This window comes from Heloderma suspectum, chromosome 4 (genome assembly GCF_057233095.1).
Source record: "Heloderma suspectum isolate Gila_16-S chromosome 4, 16-S_ref, whole genome shotgun sequence".
In the NCBI taxonomy this organism is placed as follows: Eukaryota; Metazoa; Chordata; class Lepidosauria; order Squamata; family Helodermatidae; genus Heloderma; species Heloderma suspectum.
In genome coordinates, this window is record NC_139461.1 from 175848425 (window position 1) to 175866960 (window position 18536).

At 43.8% G+C, this 18536-nt stretch overlaps 1 protein-coding gene across 1 annotated transcript in view; it reads left to right on the forward strand.

Annotated features, from left to right (window-relative positions):
• HMCN1 (hemicentin 1) overlaps nucleotides 1–18536 on the forward strand; it is a 349376-nt gene that overhangs the window by 309896 nt on the left and 20944 nt on the right. Inside the window, exons 86-96 of the mRNA XM_084848192.1 lie at nucleotides 778–859; nucleotides 2686–2955; nucleotides 3407–3577; nucleotides 4049–4219; nucleotides 4705–4875; nucleotides 7656–7826; nucleotides 8669–8839; nucleotides 10021–10191; nucleotides 14549–14698; nucleotides 15339–15476; nucleotides 15812–15933. Of these exons, the coding sequence (XP_084704318.1) occupies nucleotides 778–859; nucleotides 2686–2955; nucleotides 3407–3577; nucleotides 4049–4219; nucleotides 4705–4875; nucleotides 7656–7826; nucleotides 8669–8839; nucleotides 10021–10191; nucleotides 14549–14698; nucleotides 15339–15476; nucleotides 15812–15933 (1788 nt within the window). The remainder of the gene's footprint in view (nucleotides 1–777; nucleotides 860–2685; nucleotides 2956–3406; nucleotides 3578–4048; nucleotides 4220–4704; nucleotides 4876–7655; nucleotides 7827–8668; nucleotides 8840–10020; nucleotides 10192–14548; nucleotides 14699–15338; nucleotides 15477–15811; nucleotides 15934–18536) is intronic.

The following is an 18536-nucleotide window of genomic DNA, read 5'->3' on the forward strand; positions in this document are numbered from 1 at the left end:
AGAGGCTATGAGTGAAATGTAAACTAGTTTTAATAACTGACATAATATCCCCTTTCATAGGAACATAGGAAGCTGCCTTATACTGACTCAGACCACTGGCCCACCTAGCCCAGTATTGTCAACACTGACTGGCAGCAGATCTCCAGGGTTTCAAGCAGGATTCTTTCCTCACCCTACCTGGAGAAGCCGGGGATTGAAGCTGGGACCTTCTGCATGCAATGCATGTGTTGTGTCACACTGAGCGTTTGCCCCTTGTAGGATTGGATCCAGACTTAGTTATACTTAGAGTAGACACACTGAAATCCATGGGACTTGAGTTAGTTAAGTCCCATGGTTTTCAATGGGTATACCTCAAGTATGACCCAAACTGGATCTAGCCCATAGTATATTTTTACATGTGTATATGATAATGTACTATTCTCCTATCTCCTGAAAAGGGAATTCCCAAGCATTGCTATGCGACAGTTTCCTTTCTAATCTTTCAGTCTACAGTCCCAGCTATTGAAATCCATCATGGCATACAAACATTTCTGTAGCCTTTATTACACTGTTGTGAATCCCTTCTTGTTCCTTTATATATATATATTGCACTATTTGCCACCATCAGGTTTAATATGTGTAAGGAAAGGAAAGGTTCCTCCTGAGCAAGCACTGGGTCATTCATTACTGACCCCTAGAGGGACGCTGCTTACGCTGGTGTTTTCATGGCAGACTATAGCGGGGTGGTTGTAATTCTGGATTGATTGCTTGTCTAACAAAATACTTATTTTTCTTCAGAATGAAGATGCTGCAGAATATACATGTGTAGCTACAAATGATGCTGGTGTAGTTGAACATCACGTCACCCTAACATTACACAGTAAGCCAAAAAGGATATTCATACTGTTATATTGGGAGATCTAAATGTTACACTCACTCAATGTTACACTGCTGCGTGTGTTAATATACACAGCTTTCAACAGAAACTAAGCTTATTTATTCAGTTCATTCATCTTTCTCTCTCTGCCTCTGTCAAGTTCATATTTTAGTCTCTCATCAATTAGGTTGTTTAGACTAAGAAGTCATGACTTGCCAATGGCCACTTAGTAGGCTTGTCCATTGCTGGGAAATCCGTCCCTTTTGGGACCTGACAGATCCCTGTGGCACCCCTAACTGGGCTGGCATTTGCGAGCCGAGCCACAGGCTAGTTCTCCAAACGCAGGAATTTATTGGGTTTTTTAAAATATTGTGCAAATTGCAATTTACACCAATTTAAAAAACACCTGAAAATCCATGAGCTGGCCCTACTCATCATGTGCTGAATCGGGCCAGGTCACAGATGAGCGAACTGGCAAAAACTTGCCAAGCTCCACCCCCACAAGCAGATTCCTCCGACATCCCTACCACATAGTGAGCTTCATAACTGAGTCCCAAATAAGATGTTTCCCACCTTGATTCTGCTCTCACCCCTGATTTCCTCCATTACTGGCTACTTCTTCCCGAGGAAAATAAACACACCTTGAGGAAAGGATCATGGTAGCAGGCAATGGAGGGCACCCTCAAAGATGGGAGAACCCACTAGGGATGCTTGAGGAATTCAGTCTTCACATTTTCTTATATGAATTGGCCTGATCCACACATTAGTTCAGTAGGTGTGGATTGGGATGTCTTTCCAGTTATCTTTCAGATTTCACACTTACCCAAATTTTGCAGTGCAGTTCTTGGCTCAAAAAACACATATTAGGAATCTATATTTTAGGATAAAATCTGTTTAGAAATGAATACTTAGAGAGAAAACATGTTTAGAAAGGTGGGTTGTTTTTTTAAAGAAAATGCATTCAAAATATTTAAATACATATTTAAATAGGATGTTGGTGTGTGGAATTTTTAAGGAAACATTCACAGATCAATATGGAAACGGGATGGAAAGGACACGTAAATGAACGCACAAAAATGTTTGTTCAGAAATAGACTGGTATGTCCATCCCTATTATCCCTGGGCCTCCTCTCTTTCCCGGCCAGCAACATAGTGACATAGGCAGCATCTTTTTCCATCAAAACTCATGACAGTTTAACTACAACCCCCATGAGCACCAGTGGAAAATAATGTTGCCAGTGTCACTATGGTGGGAGTATGCTTTTCTTACTGTTCAGTCCAACCACTGGCCAAGAAGAAGGACAGGCTGTGTGGGCATTTCCCATTTTTGAGGGAACCTGGTGCCTTGACCCACTTCCTCAATATGAGTTTTTTCTCCTTTGTGAAGGGGAGGGCATGCTAGGTGGCAGAGAGAATTGGGCCCTTCCAGCCTTGTGTTTGAGTTCTCAAGGACCCCTTAAGGTTTTGAGCACCCCTTAAGGTTTTGCTTGATGTACAAGGCTGCTGGCTCATCTCTAAATGTTACACCAGATGTACAACAGATTGTTTGCCATACAAGGCTGCTTGCTCATCTCTAAATGGTATGCCAGCAATCATGGTAAACAATGCGAATATGGGCAAGGTGCTTAACCCTTTCCCAATCTGACACTTTCCCCCTGCAGACTCTCTCTCAATCCCCCACTCCAGCAGACTTTGGCATAATAACAAAAGGGCCTTTGTCCTCCTTGTGGCTTCAAGGAGATATAAGTGAGTACACAATCGTAAATGGTCTATGTCAACATTTATAACCTCCAGTTTTATTTCTAATTCTCTTTCAAATAAAATCTTAGGTGCGCCTGTTATCACGATTGAACCAGTAGAGACTATTGTGGATGCTGGAACCACAGCACTGCTGAACTGCCAAGCAGAAGGAGAACCTCTTCCAACCATAGAATGGTCTCGCCAAGGCTGGCCTCTTCTTAGTGAGGACCGAATGACCGTTTTGACAAATGGCTCTTTACATATTGCAGTCACACATAAAGAGGATACTTCTGAATATGAATGTGTAGCTCGGAACCTCATGGGCTCTGTACTTGTCAAAGTGCCCTTCATTGTCCAAGGTGGGTGTTAACCTTATAATTCTGCTCAGTGAGGAGCTCTTTGTAATTGAAAAGTGTGCATGCTTAAGCAAAGAAGTAATAAAGAGGTGCCACCTTTTCTATTTGTACCCCTCATTCTCTATAATGGTACTTCCCCAACTGTGTCTTGGGCCATGAGAGGATGGTTATTGTACCAATGTTACTGTAATAGTGGAAATGAAATTCATGAGAACATTAAAGGCTCCTGTGAGCTCAAAATTACCACCCGCAGAGTGCAGGTGGCTTTGCACCTCTTCATGCTTTGCTGTTCTGGCTTTTTCTTCTTCCAGTCAGCTCCCATGGGGCTGAGGGGGCAAGGAATTTTGCAACATGTCTGCATCAAGTGATATTGGAGCATTCAGTAGTTCTAACATGCACATGTCTGACTGAGAGAAGAATATTGACCAGAATTAATGCAATTGTTCCACTCTAGTGCATGGTGGCTTTTCTGAATGGCTTGACTGGCAACCGTGTAGTGTAACATGTGGCCAAGGTGTTCAAAAGAGAATCCGTCTGTGTAACAGTCCTCTCCCTGCAAATGGTGGGCGGCGCTGCACGGAGCCTGCTTATGAAAGACGCAGCTGTCAGAACATGCTATGTCCAGGTAACTTTTCACTCTTTCTATACATGCTTATGTTGTCTACCAATAACTCAGAAGTCACTGCTCTTCATGTGAGCTCTACATAAAGGGAACTTGTTGTTACAGTAATCCAATGCCACTGTGTGTTTCACCTGTTCATACATGGCTCAGATATTACATGCTGATGTGACATATATCTTGAACCTAAATACAGTTACTTGAAAATAAGCCCCATTTGTGTTAGCGGAACCTACTTCCAAATTAGCAAACTTAGCAGCCTTGATAACATTACGTTGTTTTTATTTTAACAAAAGGAAATTCTGGGGAAATTCTAGAGGCATTTTTGCCATTTACCTGAGGTTCATTTTGCCTGATGTTCATTTACCAGTCCTTTCATTTAAGCTGATTCCATTGTGTATCTGACAAAGTTTTGCTAATCCTCATACATTTCAGACTATATGTTAAAGAGTCATGTATAATATATATTCTGTTTAGTGGATGGCAGCTGGTCAGAATGGGGGTCTTGGGAAGAATGCTCTAAAACCTGTGGGCAAGGCAACAAGACAAGAACCAGAACATGTAGCCACCCTCCAGCTCAACATGGTGGAAAACCCTGTGATGGCAATGTTGTAGAGTCAATCATGTGCAACATTAGACCTTGTCCAGGTGAGAATACAGAGGGTCTGTTAAGTGGCACATATGAATTCCCTTTTCTTCTCTAGAGCATTGCATCTCCATCTCTTTCAAGTTAGGACCCATCAGTAAAGCTTGGCTACTTGCTGTATCTTAGATCCTCCTCTCCTCCATCCTGCATTCCTGAAAAGCATCTCTGGGGCCTTCCTTCTGAAACAATGTGGGCTGTGTTGCAGGGCCTACTGGAGGAGGGCTGAATCGCAGCTCTGCTTGCGCAAAGTGCCTATGCCTAATTTTAAGTGATTCACCCATTCCTGTGCACAGCCCACATTGTTTAGGGGAATCCCAGCCTGCCCCCCGAATATGGGGAGGGATGTGGGGAGGACTGCAGTGGGGAGGAAGAGATGGGAAGATTCCATTGTGCAAGGATCCTTCCACTTGTGAACCTTTGGATCCAATCCAATGCTTACTTTTTTTGTTAAGGAAGTTTCAGGTTGAATGGTAACTTTGTCTTCCAGTTAATGGTGCCTGGGGTTCTTGGCTACCATGGGGACCTTGCAGTGAAACATGTGGCAAAGGTACTCACACCAGATTAAGGCTATGCAATAACCCCCCTCCTTCATTTGATGGCTCCTACTGTGACGGGCCTGATGTGCAGATGCAGGTTTGCAGTGAGAGAGACTGCCCAGGTAAGTTACAAACAGAATGGGTGATCTATTTCTGAGGCTTTGTGGGGTTTTGCAAACTCAAATTCTGATCTCATAAAAATGTAAAGACTGCTTTTATTTTAGGAACAGGGGACTGTAGATGGAAGGTAAGAGGGGGATGAAGGGAAGTCAAGGTAGATTTGGGTTTGTGGAAGGAAGGACAATAATTAATCTTAAGAATGTAAGAAGAGCCCTGCTGGATCAGACCAAGGCTCCATCTAGTCCAGCAGACTGTTCACACAGTGGCCAACCAGCTGTTGACCAGGAAACCACAAGCAGGACACAAGTGCAACACCACCCTCCCACCCATGTTCCCCAGCAAATGGTATACATAAGCTCACTGCCTCTGGCTCTGGAGGTAGCACATAGCCATCAGGACCAGTAGCCATTAATAGACATGTCCAGGAATTTGTCTAACCCCCTTTTAAAGCCATTCAAATTGGTGGCCATCACGACATAGTTTATCTATGTGCTGAGTGAAGAAGTCCTTCCTTTTATCTGTCCTGAATTTCCCACCAAGTAGCTTCATGGGATGACCCTTTTGGGTTCTAGTATTATGTGAGAGGGAGAAAAAAGTCTCCCTATCCACATTCTCCACACCAGGCATAATTTTGTAGACCTCTATCATGTCTCCCCTTACCCTCCTTTTTCCCAAGCTAAACAATCTCAGCTGTTGTAACCTTCCCTCGTAGGGGAGATGCTCCAGCCCCTTGATCATTTTAGTTGCCCTTTTCTATACTTAAAAATGTGCAGGGAAAAAGGCTTCACCTCCACTCACTGGAAACTATCCCTAGCTCAGCTTGTTATCCCTTGTCCCACTGCATTAGAGAGGGAAATCAAGAGAGAGTAAAATTTTGAGAACATGACTTGCGTTTGTATCGCTCCTACACTAAACTAAAAGGGTGCTCCAGGTCTGCAAATTAAGAGCCATTTGATATGTTCAACTGAAACAAGTGGTAAAGCTTGTCCTGAATTGTGCCATATCAAGCTGCAGATGGGAGAATATAATTTTTTAGTATTCACTCTCAAAACCATACCTCTGTATGTAGAAAAGGGACTCCTCTCATCAGGGAGGACGATTTATTGTAGCCTTCTTTCTGATATGTCATTTTTCTATGTGCATGGAGGTGTTTTTTTCCCTTCTATCAAAGAGTGTTCAAAAACACAGTCCCCCACATCAATTCCAAAGTGATACAGTCTTGAAAAAAACATAATCACAGGATTCTGCTTGAGCAGACTGTAATTTGGCCAATCATTCAGCTAGTCAGGATTCCGTTACTACCTATGTAATGTTTCTTTTCACATGTCTGCCCCACCCACCCACTCACTCGCTCACTCATTACATTTCTATGCCACAGTAGCCAAATCTCTCTGGGCAGTTCACAAGAAATATTAAAACCATAAAATAAACCATGATGAAGTAGGGATGGTAGAGAATTCCACCACGAACTCCAATGACTCTAAAGAATCCGTCCCCCCGGAGTCCGTGAGGGAACGGAGCACTCCCCACTGCCACCCCGTGAAATTTTCCCGGGACGGACCCTACCTATCGTCGGCCGGTTCGGTCTGTCCACTGCCCCAGTCTGCGGCTGTGAATGGCTGCCCCGGTCTGCGGCCGCCATTTGCCTCCCTGCTTTAGCCGACATAGGCTATGTAAGTATTTACGTAGCCTATCACAGCAAAGAGCAGGGATGCAAATGGCGTCCGCTATGCCATTTGCATTGCTACTCTTTGCCGTGATAGGCTATGTAAATATATACGTAGCCTATCACGGCTAACACAGGGACGCAAATGGCACCCGCTACGCCAGATGCCATTTGCGGCCGCAGCCTGGCAGCAGACGGAAGTCCGGCTGCAGGTGGGCCTGGCCAGCAGCTCTGCGGACTTGCTTTGGAGCGGAGCCAGCCAGGGAGGATTCCGGGGGAGGAACAGATCGCTTCCCCCCCACCGCGGATGCCCCGGACTGGAATGGGGTAAGTAATCCACCCATCCCTATGATGAAGCTTACTATAAAGCCTTCAAAAAGTTTAAATCATAATAAAACCAGAGTAAAAGCCAGTATAAGCCAGCAGTATAAATATCTGAAAACATAATAACACATTGAAAAAACAAAACTGAAGGACTAAAAAGCCTAGGACAACAAAACGGTCTTCACCTGGTACCGAAAAGACCATAACAAAAGCACCAGGCAAACCTCTCTGGCAAAGGCATTCCACAACCAGGATGCCACCACTGAAAAGGCCCTCTCCTTAGTAGCTAGCCACTTCACCTCATTTGGTGGGGGCACCAGGAGGAGGGCCTCTGAAGATGATCTTAGGGTCCATGCAGGCATATAAAACAGGGGGTAAGTAGCACAGGGGAAAAGGACACTGAACCCTCTCCTTATCTCTCCTTAGTTTGTTGTGTCAAGCATATTCATCCCTTCCTAATTCACTTGCAGTATCAGAGCTAGGAAAAGTGCTAGAGCAAACAACTGGAGGGGATGGAAGATAAGGTATAGAAATGGGGAGGGCTCAGTTCTGTTCTCCCCTGTGCATCTTTTCTGTGGAATTGAGATCCACACACCTGTTTTACATGTGAACACATGGATGATGGCCCTGTTGCATCTAGTTTGGCCCTTATATTCTGCTCTGACTTGCATCATTCTTGGAGACCTTTGTGGCTATTTGGAATGTGTACAGAACTTGTGTTTCAGTGCAGGAAATGGAGCTGTATTTGACAGTGTGTAAAAACTCAATCTCTCTCTCTCATTTTTTAACCAGTGAATGGAAAGTGGACTTCCTGGTCCAGCTGGAGTGTCTGTACTATGTCCTGTGGAGGGGGCACCCGACAGAGAACAAGAGATTGCTCAGACCCACCACCACAATATGGCGGACACAAATGCGAAGGGAGTGACGCGCAGGTTGATTTTTGTAATAACGACCCTTGCCCCAGTAAGTGTCTTTGGGATGGGAACCATGGGGTAAACTGGGGCTTCCTATAGAGAACTTTTCTTCTTCTTCTGATGCCAGATTGCAGAGACCAGATCAAGTGATGGTCCTTGATAATTATAATGCAATAAATAAGAGGCAGATTTGAACAGTAGTTTTTTCAAAGGTTTTCTGTTACTTTAATTCAGGGGTGAGGAACCTTGGCCTTCCTGATGTTGTTGGACCGTAATTCCTGCCATCGGTTTGATGGGAGTTGTAGTCCAACATTTGGAGGGCCACTGGTTCGCCACCCTCTCTTAATTGTATACACCTGAAAGCTACACTGTATGCTACACTGGTGGTGCATTGGAAGAAAGATCCCTTGCAGTTCTCAGGAGTGAGAAGCTGGTTGATGAGTGAATTCACATCACAGATCCAGCTTGCTGTGATTGCCCTCAACTCACACAGCCCCATCCACTTTTCAACAGCACAATCCATCCACGCTATGTCACAGTGTTATCAAAGAACTTAAGGGATGTAGCTGGATACCCAAACTCGAAAGACTTGGCGTTAATGGGGACAACCACATAAATGACATACAAAATCTCCCTTGAGTTGCAAAAGGGTACCATTGTCCACATACAGTATTACAAAAACAAACAACAAAAAGCCATAAACTCCCCAGTCTTGATGTAAAGGACTTCTCAATAAGAATATAGCGAAGAGCTCTCCCACACCATTCTTAGAGGCAGTATGCCTCCATTAGTACACAAACTGTCCTCCATGTTGGGGCAAAATTATTCCATTGGACTTTTGTGCCTTTAAATGTCAGGAGTACCAATTTGAAAAATATTCTGTTTCCACAGTGCATGGAAACTGGGGCCCTTGGAGTAACTGGGGAACTTGCAGCCGAACATGTAACAGTGGCCAGATGAGGAGGTACCGGACTTGCGACAGCCCTCGTCCACTCAATGGAGGAAGGGCCTGTGCTGGGGCTGATACACAGATACAGAGGTGTCGTGCAGAGCTATGTCCTGGTGAGTTACCTTGGTATGTACATAGCTACTACCTCTATACATGAAAGGCAACAATCCAGATTTCTGTAAAGTACTGAAGTGATGAAGAACTCAGCATGCACGTGTTACAAAGATACTAGATGTAGCGGCCTACTTCAAAGAGGCTTGGGGGTGCGGAGTTCATATGGGCACAAATCCACCAGCAAGCCTGATAGATGTGAAATGTAGGCCCCTGCTCTGCCCATGGACTAGCAGTTGTCTGTTCTTTTAGGCCTAAACTACATGTGCCTTGCAGTAGGCCCGTGTCTTCAAAAATGCAGGTCTGCCCCAAAATGCAACTGAAGTGGGGCTGGGTTCAATCTAAAGCACTAAAAGAGCAGAGGGTGCTGAGCCCCCCTTGCCCTTGCTGTCTTTCCTTCTGCAGCCTTCCTCCCCCAGTTTTCCCCCAACTGGGTTTACTTCCAATATCAGAGTCTAGCTGGAGGAAAAGGAATTTATTGGGGGGGGGGGACTGCAGGGGTTTAGCATTGCCCCTCACTACCCCATTCAGCACTTGAAATCACACTTCTACACCCTGCTTTAGGGTTGACTGGGTAGGCCCACATTTGAAGAGACAAATCTGCTGCCATCCCATGTAGTTTAGGCTTTAAAACAAATATCGTATATCATGTTGCTTGTATCGGGCAAGAGTGGTGTGTGTAATGTTAATGTGACCTAGACTAGGTTTTCTTAAAAAAAGAACATAAGAAGAGCCCTGCTGGATCAGACCAAGGGTCCATCTAGTCCAGCATTCTGTTCACACAGTGGCCAACCAGCTGTCGACCAGGAACCCACAAGCAGGGCATGAGCGCAACAGCACCCTCCCGCCCTTGTTCCACAGAAACTGGTATATACAGGCATACTTCCTCGGCTACTGGAGGTAGCACATAGCCACCAGGGCTAGTAGCCTGATACTAGGATCCCCTTGGCCTTCCTGTCCTGGTCTATACAGATCTGCTGCACCTCCCATTCCATTCCTCAACCTGTCTCCCTTGCCTATCCCCTTCTCTCGCCTGCTCTTGCAAGCAGGATTCCAGTTTTATCCCACAGTTACACACATTTCACTTAGCACAGAACATTTGTGCACACCATTAAGTAACAACATGAAAAGCATCAGTTAAACTCTATTAATTCTGCTCTCAACCTTCTGTACTGGTTTACAGAGGATGGAAACTGGGGAACATGGCAGCCTTGGAGCACATGTTCTGCTTCTTGTGGCGGAGGGCAGCAGACCCGAACACGACTGTGCAACAATCCACCCCCATCTAACAGTGGACGTCCTTGTCCTGGAGACAAGTCTCAGATATCCAGGTGTAACTATCAGGCTTGTCCAGGTAGGTAGGCAGATAACAAGACTATGTCTCAAAAGCTGAGAAACAACAACAACAAAAGTGTATGTTATGGATGCTGTGGTGTTTGATATTCTGCCCTGAACAAAGGTGTTTTCTGAATACACAAGAGCATTCAAGGCACTCAGTCTGTGTAGAATGTGAACACGTAGGCTGGAGCCCCACCTCCTTCTAGCATTTTTCCGTCACTAGACTAGAAACTAGATGGGCAAAACTAGACTTTACAAGACTCTACACTGCCACTCCATGCCTCTGTGCAGTCTTCCTTGTAATGTCTGGTACAAAAGATGTGTGACATCGTTGTGCTGTGCATCTTCCCACATCGGTTGTACACTGGGGGCACAGGTAGGGGGGCATAGCGTGTGATGGCATGCCGTTCAGTAGATGTAATAAGGAAGAAAGAATAAAGAGACATGGAGTGGGAGCAGCTCCGTGTCTCTCTGGTCTGGCCTTCAGATGAGAATGTGAATGGGACCAGCCATAGCAAAGTGAGAGTTAACGTGCTTTGCATGCACAAGATCCCGGTTCAATCCCCAGCATCTCCAATTAACTGAATGCTGTAGGGATTGCCTGAGCAAGTGGCTGGGAAGCAGCAGAACACTGGTCTCCAGAGTCCAGCTACTCTCCTCTTCCCTTGTGGAACCCAAAGGCATCCTGAGGAGAGGAGAGGAAAAGAGGAGGGTGGGGTGACTGGAGGTTGGAGCTTTGCTGCTTTCCAGCCAAGGTCTTTTACTTTTGTTTTTTTAATCGATATTTTTTTAACAAAATGAAGAGGGGCAGGATGCGTCAGCAGGCACCAAGGGAGATGTCCAAGGGCGCTGTGGTGCTCTTGTGTACTGTGTTGCCAGCCTGAAGGCTAGTGTGACCAATGATCTGAGTCAGGAAAGGTAGGCTTTATATGTTCCAGGGCAAGGGGTAGCTCAACAGTATTGACCCTGACTGCTGATGCAGCACCATGACATTTACTGGTGTTGTGTTATGAGCGTTTGGACTATTATTCCTGTTCTTCACCTTTTTGGCAGAGAAGTAATGAATCTTAGGAATAGTCCATCAGTTAGTTCTCACCAGCTCACAACTCTGGGGAGTTGCCACATTTCACTGGGCTAAATGGACTTATGTTCAGCTGAAAGTTATTTGCTCAAACTACCAGGCCAATATTTGCCCATGAATCCAACCATTTCTTATTACTGCTTTACAGAAAGGTACCTAAAAACATTGCAGTCATTAAAATTGCTGCATAATCCAAGGGAAGTTGCTTGTCGCTGTACCCACCTGAAAGCACACAAACATGCAGAAATCTAGTAAAAATGTTTTGAAAATAAGATTCGAAAAAACAGGTGTCTCTCTCTGATTGCCAACACTTGGTATATTTTTCAGTTGTTTCCTTAAAATGTGGCACCAGAACACAGAGACATTAACATGTTCTGGCCAAGATCCTAACCAAAGAATTGCATAAAGCCTGCCTGAATTCCTCCAGGAGTTTGTTCAGTTTCCTTTCCTGGCATACTCTGTAGCATTAACACTGGCAAGCAGTGTTAAACAACAGTTGCTTTTCACTCTGCTTTTTCATTTTGAGAAATGTGCATCTCATAAAAAGGCTTGGGAGATCACTCTAGGGATACGTCGCCTGGTAGAAGTTGCTTAACATCACCATTTCAGTGTGGTGTTTCATGTTATGTCTCTCTCTGAACAGAGAGGTACTGTAGTCTCTCAGCACTCACATTTGTTTTTGTTTTTCAAATATTACAAAGTAAGAGATTTTACAGATAGACATATTTTAGAACATGTTGTTGTTTATTCGGTCAGTCGCTTCCGACTCTTCGTGACTTCATGGACCAGCCCACGCCAGAGCTTCCTGTCAGCCGTCGCCACCCCCAGCTCCCCCACAGTCGAGTCTGTCACCTCCAGAATATCATCCATCCACCTTGCCCTTGGTTGGCCCCTCTTCCTTTTGCCTTCCACTTTCCCTAGCATTAGCATCTTCTCCAGGGTATCCTGTCTTCTCATTATGTGGCCAAAGTACTTCAGTTTTGCCTTAGTATCATTCCCTCAAGTGAACAGTCTGGCTTTATTTCCTGGAGTATGGACTGGTTTGGTCTTCTTGCAGTCCAAGGCACTCTCAGAATTTTCCTCCAGCACCACAGTTCAAAAGCATCTATCTTCCTTTGCTCAGCCTTCCTTATGGTCCAGCTCTCGCAGCCATAGGTTACTACGGGGAATACCATTGCTTTAACTATGCGGACCTTTGTTGTCAGTGTGATGTCTCTCTGCTCTTCACTAGTTTATCAAGATTTATCATTGCTGTCCTCCCAAGAAGTAAACGTCTTCTGATTTCCTGGCTGCAGTCAGCGTCTGCAGTAGTCTTTGCGCCTAGAAAGACAAAGTCTGTCACTGCCTCCACGTTTTCTCCCTCTATTTGCCAGTTATCAATCAAGCTGGTTGCCATAATCTTGGGGTTTTTGAGGTTTAACTGCAACCCAGCTTTTGCACTTTCTTCTTTCACCTTCGTCATGAGGTTCCTCAGTTCCTCACTTTCAGCCATCAAAGTGGTATCATCTGCATATCGGAGATTGTTAATGTTTCTTCCAGCAATTTTAACTCCAGCCTTGGCTTCATCAAGCCCAGCACATCGCATGATGTGTTCTGCGTACAGGTTGAATAGGTAGGGTGAGAGTATACAACCCTGCCATACTCCTTTCCCAATCTTAAACCAGTCTGTTGTTCCATGGTCTGTTCTTACCGTTGCTACTTGGTCGTTATACAGATTCCTCAGGAGGCAGACAAGATGACTTGGTATCCCCATACCACCAAGAACTTGCCACAATTTGTGATGATCCACACAGTCAAAGGCTTTAGAACAGTCAATAAAACAGAAATAGATGTTTTTCTGAAACTCCCTGGCTTTCTCCATTATCTAGCGGATATTGGCAATTTGGTCTCTAGTTCCTCTGCCTTTTCTAAACCCAGCTTGTACATCTGGCAATTCTCATTACATGAATTGCTGGAGTCTACCTTGCAAGATCTTGAGCATTACCTTACTGGCATGTGAAATAAGTGCCACTGTTCGATAGTTTGAACATTCTTTGGTGCTTCCCTTTTTTTGGTATGGGGATATAGGTTGATCTTTTCCAATCTGTTGGCCATTCTTGTGTTTTCCAAATTTGCTGGCATATGGCATGCATCACCTTGACAGCATCATCTTGCAAGATTTTAAACAGTTCAGCCGGGATACCATCATCTCCTGCTGCCTTGTTATTAGCAATGCTTCTTAAGGCCCATTCAACCTCACTCTTCAGGATGTCTGGCTCTAGCTCACTGACCACACCGTCCATCTATCCCCGATATTATTATCCTTCCTATACAGATCTTCCATATATTCTTGCCACCTTTTCTTGATCTCTTCTGCTTCTGTTAGGTCCTTGCCATCTTTGTTTTTGATCATACCCATTTTTGCCTGGAATTTACCTACGATGTTTCTAATTTTCTGGAAGAGGTCTCTTGTCCTTCCTATTCTATTATCTTCTTCCGCTTCCACGCATTGCTTGTTTAAAAATAATTCCTTATCTCTTCTGGCTAACCTCTGGAATTTTGCATTTAATTGGGCATATCTCCCCCTATCACTGTTGCCTTTTGCTTTCCCTCTTTCTTGGGCTTCTTCCAGTGTCTCAGCAGACAGCTATCTTGCCTTCTTGGTTTTCTTTTTCTTTGGGACGTTTTTTGTTGCTGCCTCCTGAACAATGTTGCGAACTTCTGTCCATAGTTCTTCTGGGACCCTATCTACTAAATCTAGTCCCTTAAATCTATTCTTCACCTCCACTGCATATTCATGAGGAATATTAGTGAGCTCATATCTAACTGATCTGTGGGTCTTCCCTATTCTCTTTAGTCTGATTCAAAATTGTGCAATAAGAAGTTCATGATCTGAACTACAATCAGCTCCAGGTCTTGTTTTTACCGACTGCATAGATGTCCGCCTCCTTTGGCTACAAAGGATGTAGAAAGAGCCCTGTTGGATCAGACCCACAGCTTATCTAGTCCAGCATTCTGTTCCCACAGTGGCCAACCAGATCCTATGGAAAGCCCACAAACAGGGCATGTGTGCAATAATAACCTCCTGCTCATGTTCCCCAGCAACTTGTATTGAGAGGCATACTGCTTCTGTTACTGGAGATAATAATATATAGCCACCAGGACTATTGGCCCCTGATAGCCATATCCTTTTTGAATTTGTCTAATTCCCTTTTAAATCCATTCAAGCTAGCAGCTATTACTACATCTTGTGGGAGTGAATTCCATAATTTAATTGTACTTCCTTTCCCCTCCCCAATTTCCCTGTCTATAGGTGGGCCTCCACGCACTAGAGGAAGTGTCATTGGCAATATTAACAACATTGAGTTTGGAGTAGCTTTCCTGAATGCCACCATAATAGAAAATCCAGATGTGGACACTAGAAGGATACAAGCCAAAATTACAAATATCCCTCGTAGTCTTGGTATGTCTGATTCTTTTATAGTAGAGATTTTACTTACATTTATCAAACATATACAGTTTAAGTCAGCTGAAATACTGGATTACAGTTGGCAAGAATGGCCCATGTTCATCATGGCTAGGAGACAGCATTGTTTACTTTGTCTTACTACCGCTAGGTATCACATCCTTGCAGGTAACATATACTGGGCACATCCTCCTGTGTCTGACAATGATATGCAAAACTGCTGTATGAATGGCAAAGCATATAGCTAGTTCAGAGAGAAGACCAATGAAATGTGAAATTTGAGTTTGCACATCTATTTCAAATAGGATAATGACTAGCTAGAGTGACACCATATCTTTCAGCAGCAATAAGAAAAACCCAGAAAGGAAGAGAGCCCATTCAGACCACTGTGTTTTCACCAACTCTCTCACTGTAAACTCCAGGGTTATGACTGGCTTCTCTGTTTTATGAAATATTTACTGCAATCAGTAACAAAGAAAAAAGTTCATTCAGGGTCACATGATGTTTTAAGCCAAATTTGGTGTGTGTGTGTGTGTGTGGGGGGTCCTCGGAAGTAATGCAAAAAATATGAAAACAGAGGATGCTTATAAAAAAACAAATGTTGCTGTGCTTATAACAATGTATTTTCCCCTTAAAGGTCCAGCAATGAGAGCACTAGTTTCTATTCTGAGTCCTATTTACTGGACAACAGCCAAGGAAATTGGGGAAGCTATGAATGGTTTTTCACTCACCAATGCAGTTTTCAAGAGAGAGACACAAGTGGAATTTGCTACTGGTTAGTTAAAATGTGATACAGGTTTCCATTCTGCATATCTAATACAATGTTTTCTTTAGAACTATTTACTGTTGTCACATTTTCCATATTTTGCCTCCTGTTTGTGTCTGTTTCTTACTTTGAGAACCATTAACCAGCCTATAAAGGTGTGAGTGCAGACTGAGAAAAAAAGATGAGTTCGGCCATTTTTGGTACAGGTCCTTGTGTAGTCCCTTTGAACTGTCCACACCAAGCTGGTGGCTTTAAAAAATTTAGTGCACATTTAAATGGTTCACTGTTAGTTAATTTCGAGCCCTAGGTTGCTTATGAATTACTACAATTATTAAAATTCACAGGGGAGATCTTACGAATGACTCACATTGCCCGTGGCTTGGACTCCGACAGTTTTTTACTCTTGGATGTTGTCATCAGTGGCCACATACTACAGTTACAGTCATCAGCTGATGTTAATGTAAAGGTAAGTCAAGACATTGCCACAACCATACATATTACTCTTTAGGGTTTTTCCTTCTATATTTAATACATTCAGCTATTATACCGTTAGCGTGTCATATGATGCTACTATCATAATTGTTTAAGAGGTCTGTAGGGAAAGGGTTCTATTGGACTATCTGTTCATTATGTAGGCCAAGATTTGTCTCTAGTCTTTTTAGGGAGCAATCCTTTGGCCCCTTCACATAGTCTGAGGAGCCATAGGATAGTGGGGATTCCCCCCTCTAAAGTTGGAGACAGCATTCCAACTTTGGAAGGGGAGTCAGAGATCTGACCTGCCCCCTCGCAGCTGACGTAGTTTCTTCCATGCTGGCTGGCCTCCAAGGTCAGAAAATAGACCTCAGAAAGAGGGAAGGGGGGCATTCCAGTGGGCAGGGGGGGAGGAGACCAGAGAGGCCAGGGTATCAGTTATCCTAAGCTTCTTCCAGTCTCCTTCCCTCCCCCTCTAATGCACCATCACTCTGAGTACAGGGGCTTCTGATCATCGAGAATTGCTCTTTTGGACCATATTGCTTACTAAGGATGCTGGAGAAATCCTCGATAGGTTTAAATGAGATTGGATTCCTAAGAATCCAACCTCTGAAATCCACAGCAGACCGACTCTCCCTGCAGTGTTGCCACTGCCAGGGACAGCAGGAGGATTGTGAACTGCTTGCAGACTTCGGTGTACGTTTCCCCTTTAAAAATGGCAAGATGCATAAATTGTGTAAGCAGTTTACTTATCTTGGGCAAATTATGGCCATAATTAGCGTATTTCGCACAAATCGTGTCCGTAAAGTGCTTAGTTATGCACAAATTGTGGTTGCAATTTCCATATAACTAAGCACTTTGCAGCCGCCATTTGTGTAAAATACACTAAATACGCAAATTACAGCCCTAATTTGCCCAAGATAAGTAAATTGCTTAAGCAATTTATGCATCTTGCTGTTTTTAAAAGGCAAAGCATACGCCAGGCAGGAGGCTCTGGGGAAATTCACTGAACCCAGGGAGGGCAGGATTTCTCCACAATGGACATCCCCTAGACTGGACAAAGGCAAATTTGCACATGCCTATTGCTCACTTTGTTTTCTTTCAGGATCTTCTGCTCTGCAATTATAATAAAGCTGCACCGCTGTTAATCTCAGCTCTTCTATTTTTAAAGCCGTGTTTTCTCTTCTTCTTCTGTTCTGTCAGTCCGGCACACTTTCACTTGCCTCTTTATTGAACGTGAGCTCTGCCTTCCAAATGCAGGGCGGTGCTTTCAGCAGCCAGACACACAAATTAGTTACAACTTTGCCTATTGCTTAAGAAGGAATTATTTCCCCAGAAACTGAAGATCTGATATGCTGTGTCTATTGGTGTGTCCTTTATATGCATTACCACATTCAAAACGTCTTGGGAATATAAGGTGAAAAGAAAGTCCGATGCTTTAAATAACAGTATTGTTTAGGAACCTGGAATGTAAGATCAATGAATCAAGGTAAGCTGGAGGTGGTCAAACATGAGATGGCAAGATTGAATATCGACATCTTGGGAATCAGTGAACTAAAATGGACAAGCATGGGCGATTTTAATTCAGGTGACCATTATATCTACTACTGTGGGCAAGAATCCCGTAGAAGAAATGGAGTAGCACTAATAGTCAACAAAAAGGTGGGAAAAGCAGTACTGGGGTACAATCTCAAAAACAATAGAATGATCTCAGTACGAATCCAAGGCAAACCATTCAACATCACAGTAATTCAAGTCTGTGCCCCAACCACTGATGCTGAAGAAGCTGAGGTTGATTGGTTCTATGAAGACCTACAACACCTTCTAGAACTAACACCAAAATAAGATGTCCTTTTCATCATAGGGGATTGGAATGCTAAAGTAGGAAGTCAAGAAATCACCAGGATAACAGGCAAGCATGGCCTTGGTGTACAAAATGAAGCAGGACAAAGGCTAATAGAGTTTTGCCAAGAGAACACGCTGATCATAGCAAACACTCTTTTCCAACAGCACAAGAAGCGACTCTACACATGGACATCACCAGATGGTCAATATTGAAACCAGATTGATTATGTACTTTGCAGTCAAAGATGGAGAAGCTCTATACAGTCAGTAAAAACAAGACCTGGAGCTGACTGTGGCTGAGATCATGAGCTTCTTATTGCAAAATTTCAGCTTCAGTTGAAGAACGTAGGAAAACCACTAAAGCATTCAGGTATGACCTAAATCATATCCCTTATGAATATACAGTGGAGGTGAGGAATAGATTTAAGGGATTAGACCTGATTGACAGAGTGCCTGAGGAACTATGGACAGAGGTCCGTAACATTGTTCAGGAGGCAGCAACTCAATCCATCCCAAAGAAAAAGAAATGCAAGAAAGCAAAGTGGCTGTCTGATGAGGCTTTAAAAGTAGCTGAAGAAAGAAGGGAAGCAAAAAGCAAAGGCGAAAGGGGAAGATATATCCAACTGAATGCAGAGTTCCAGAGAATAGCAAGGAGAGACAAGAAGGCCTTCTTAAATGAACAATGCAAAGAAATCAAAGAAAACAATAGAATGGGAAAGACTAGAGATCTCTTCAAGAAAATCGGGAGATCTC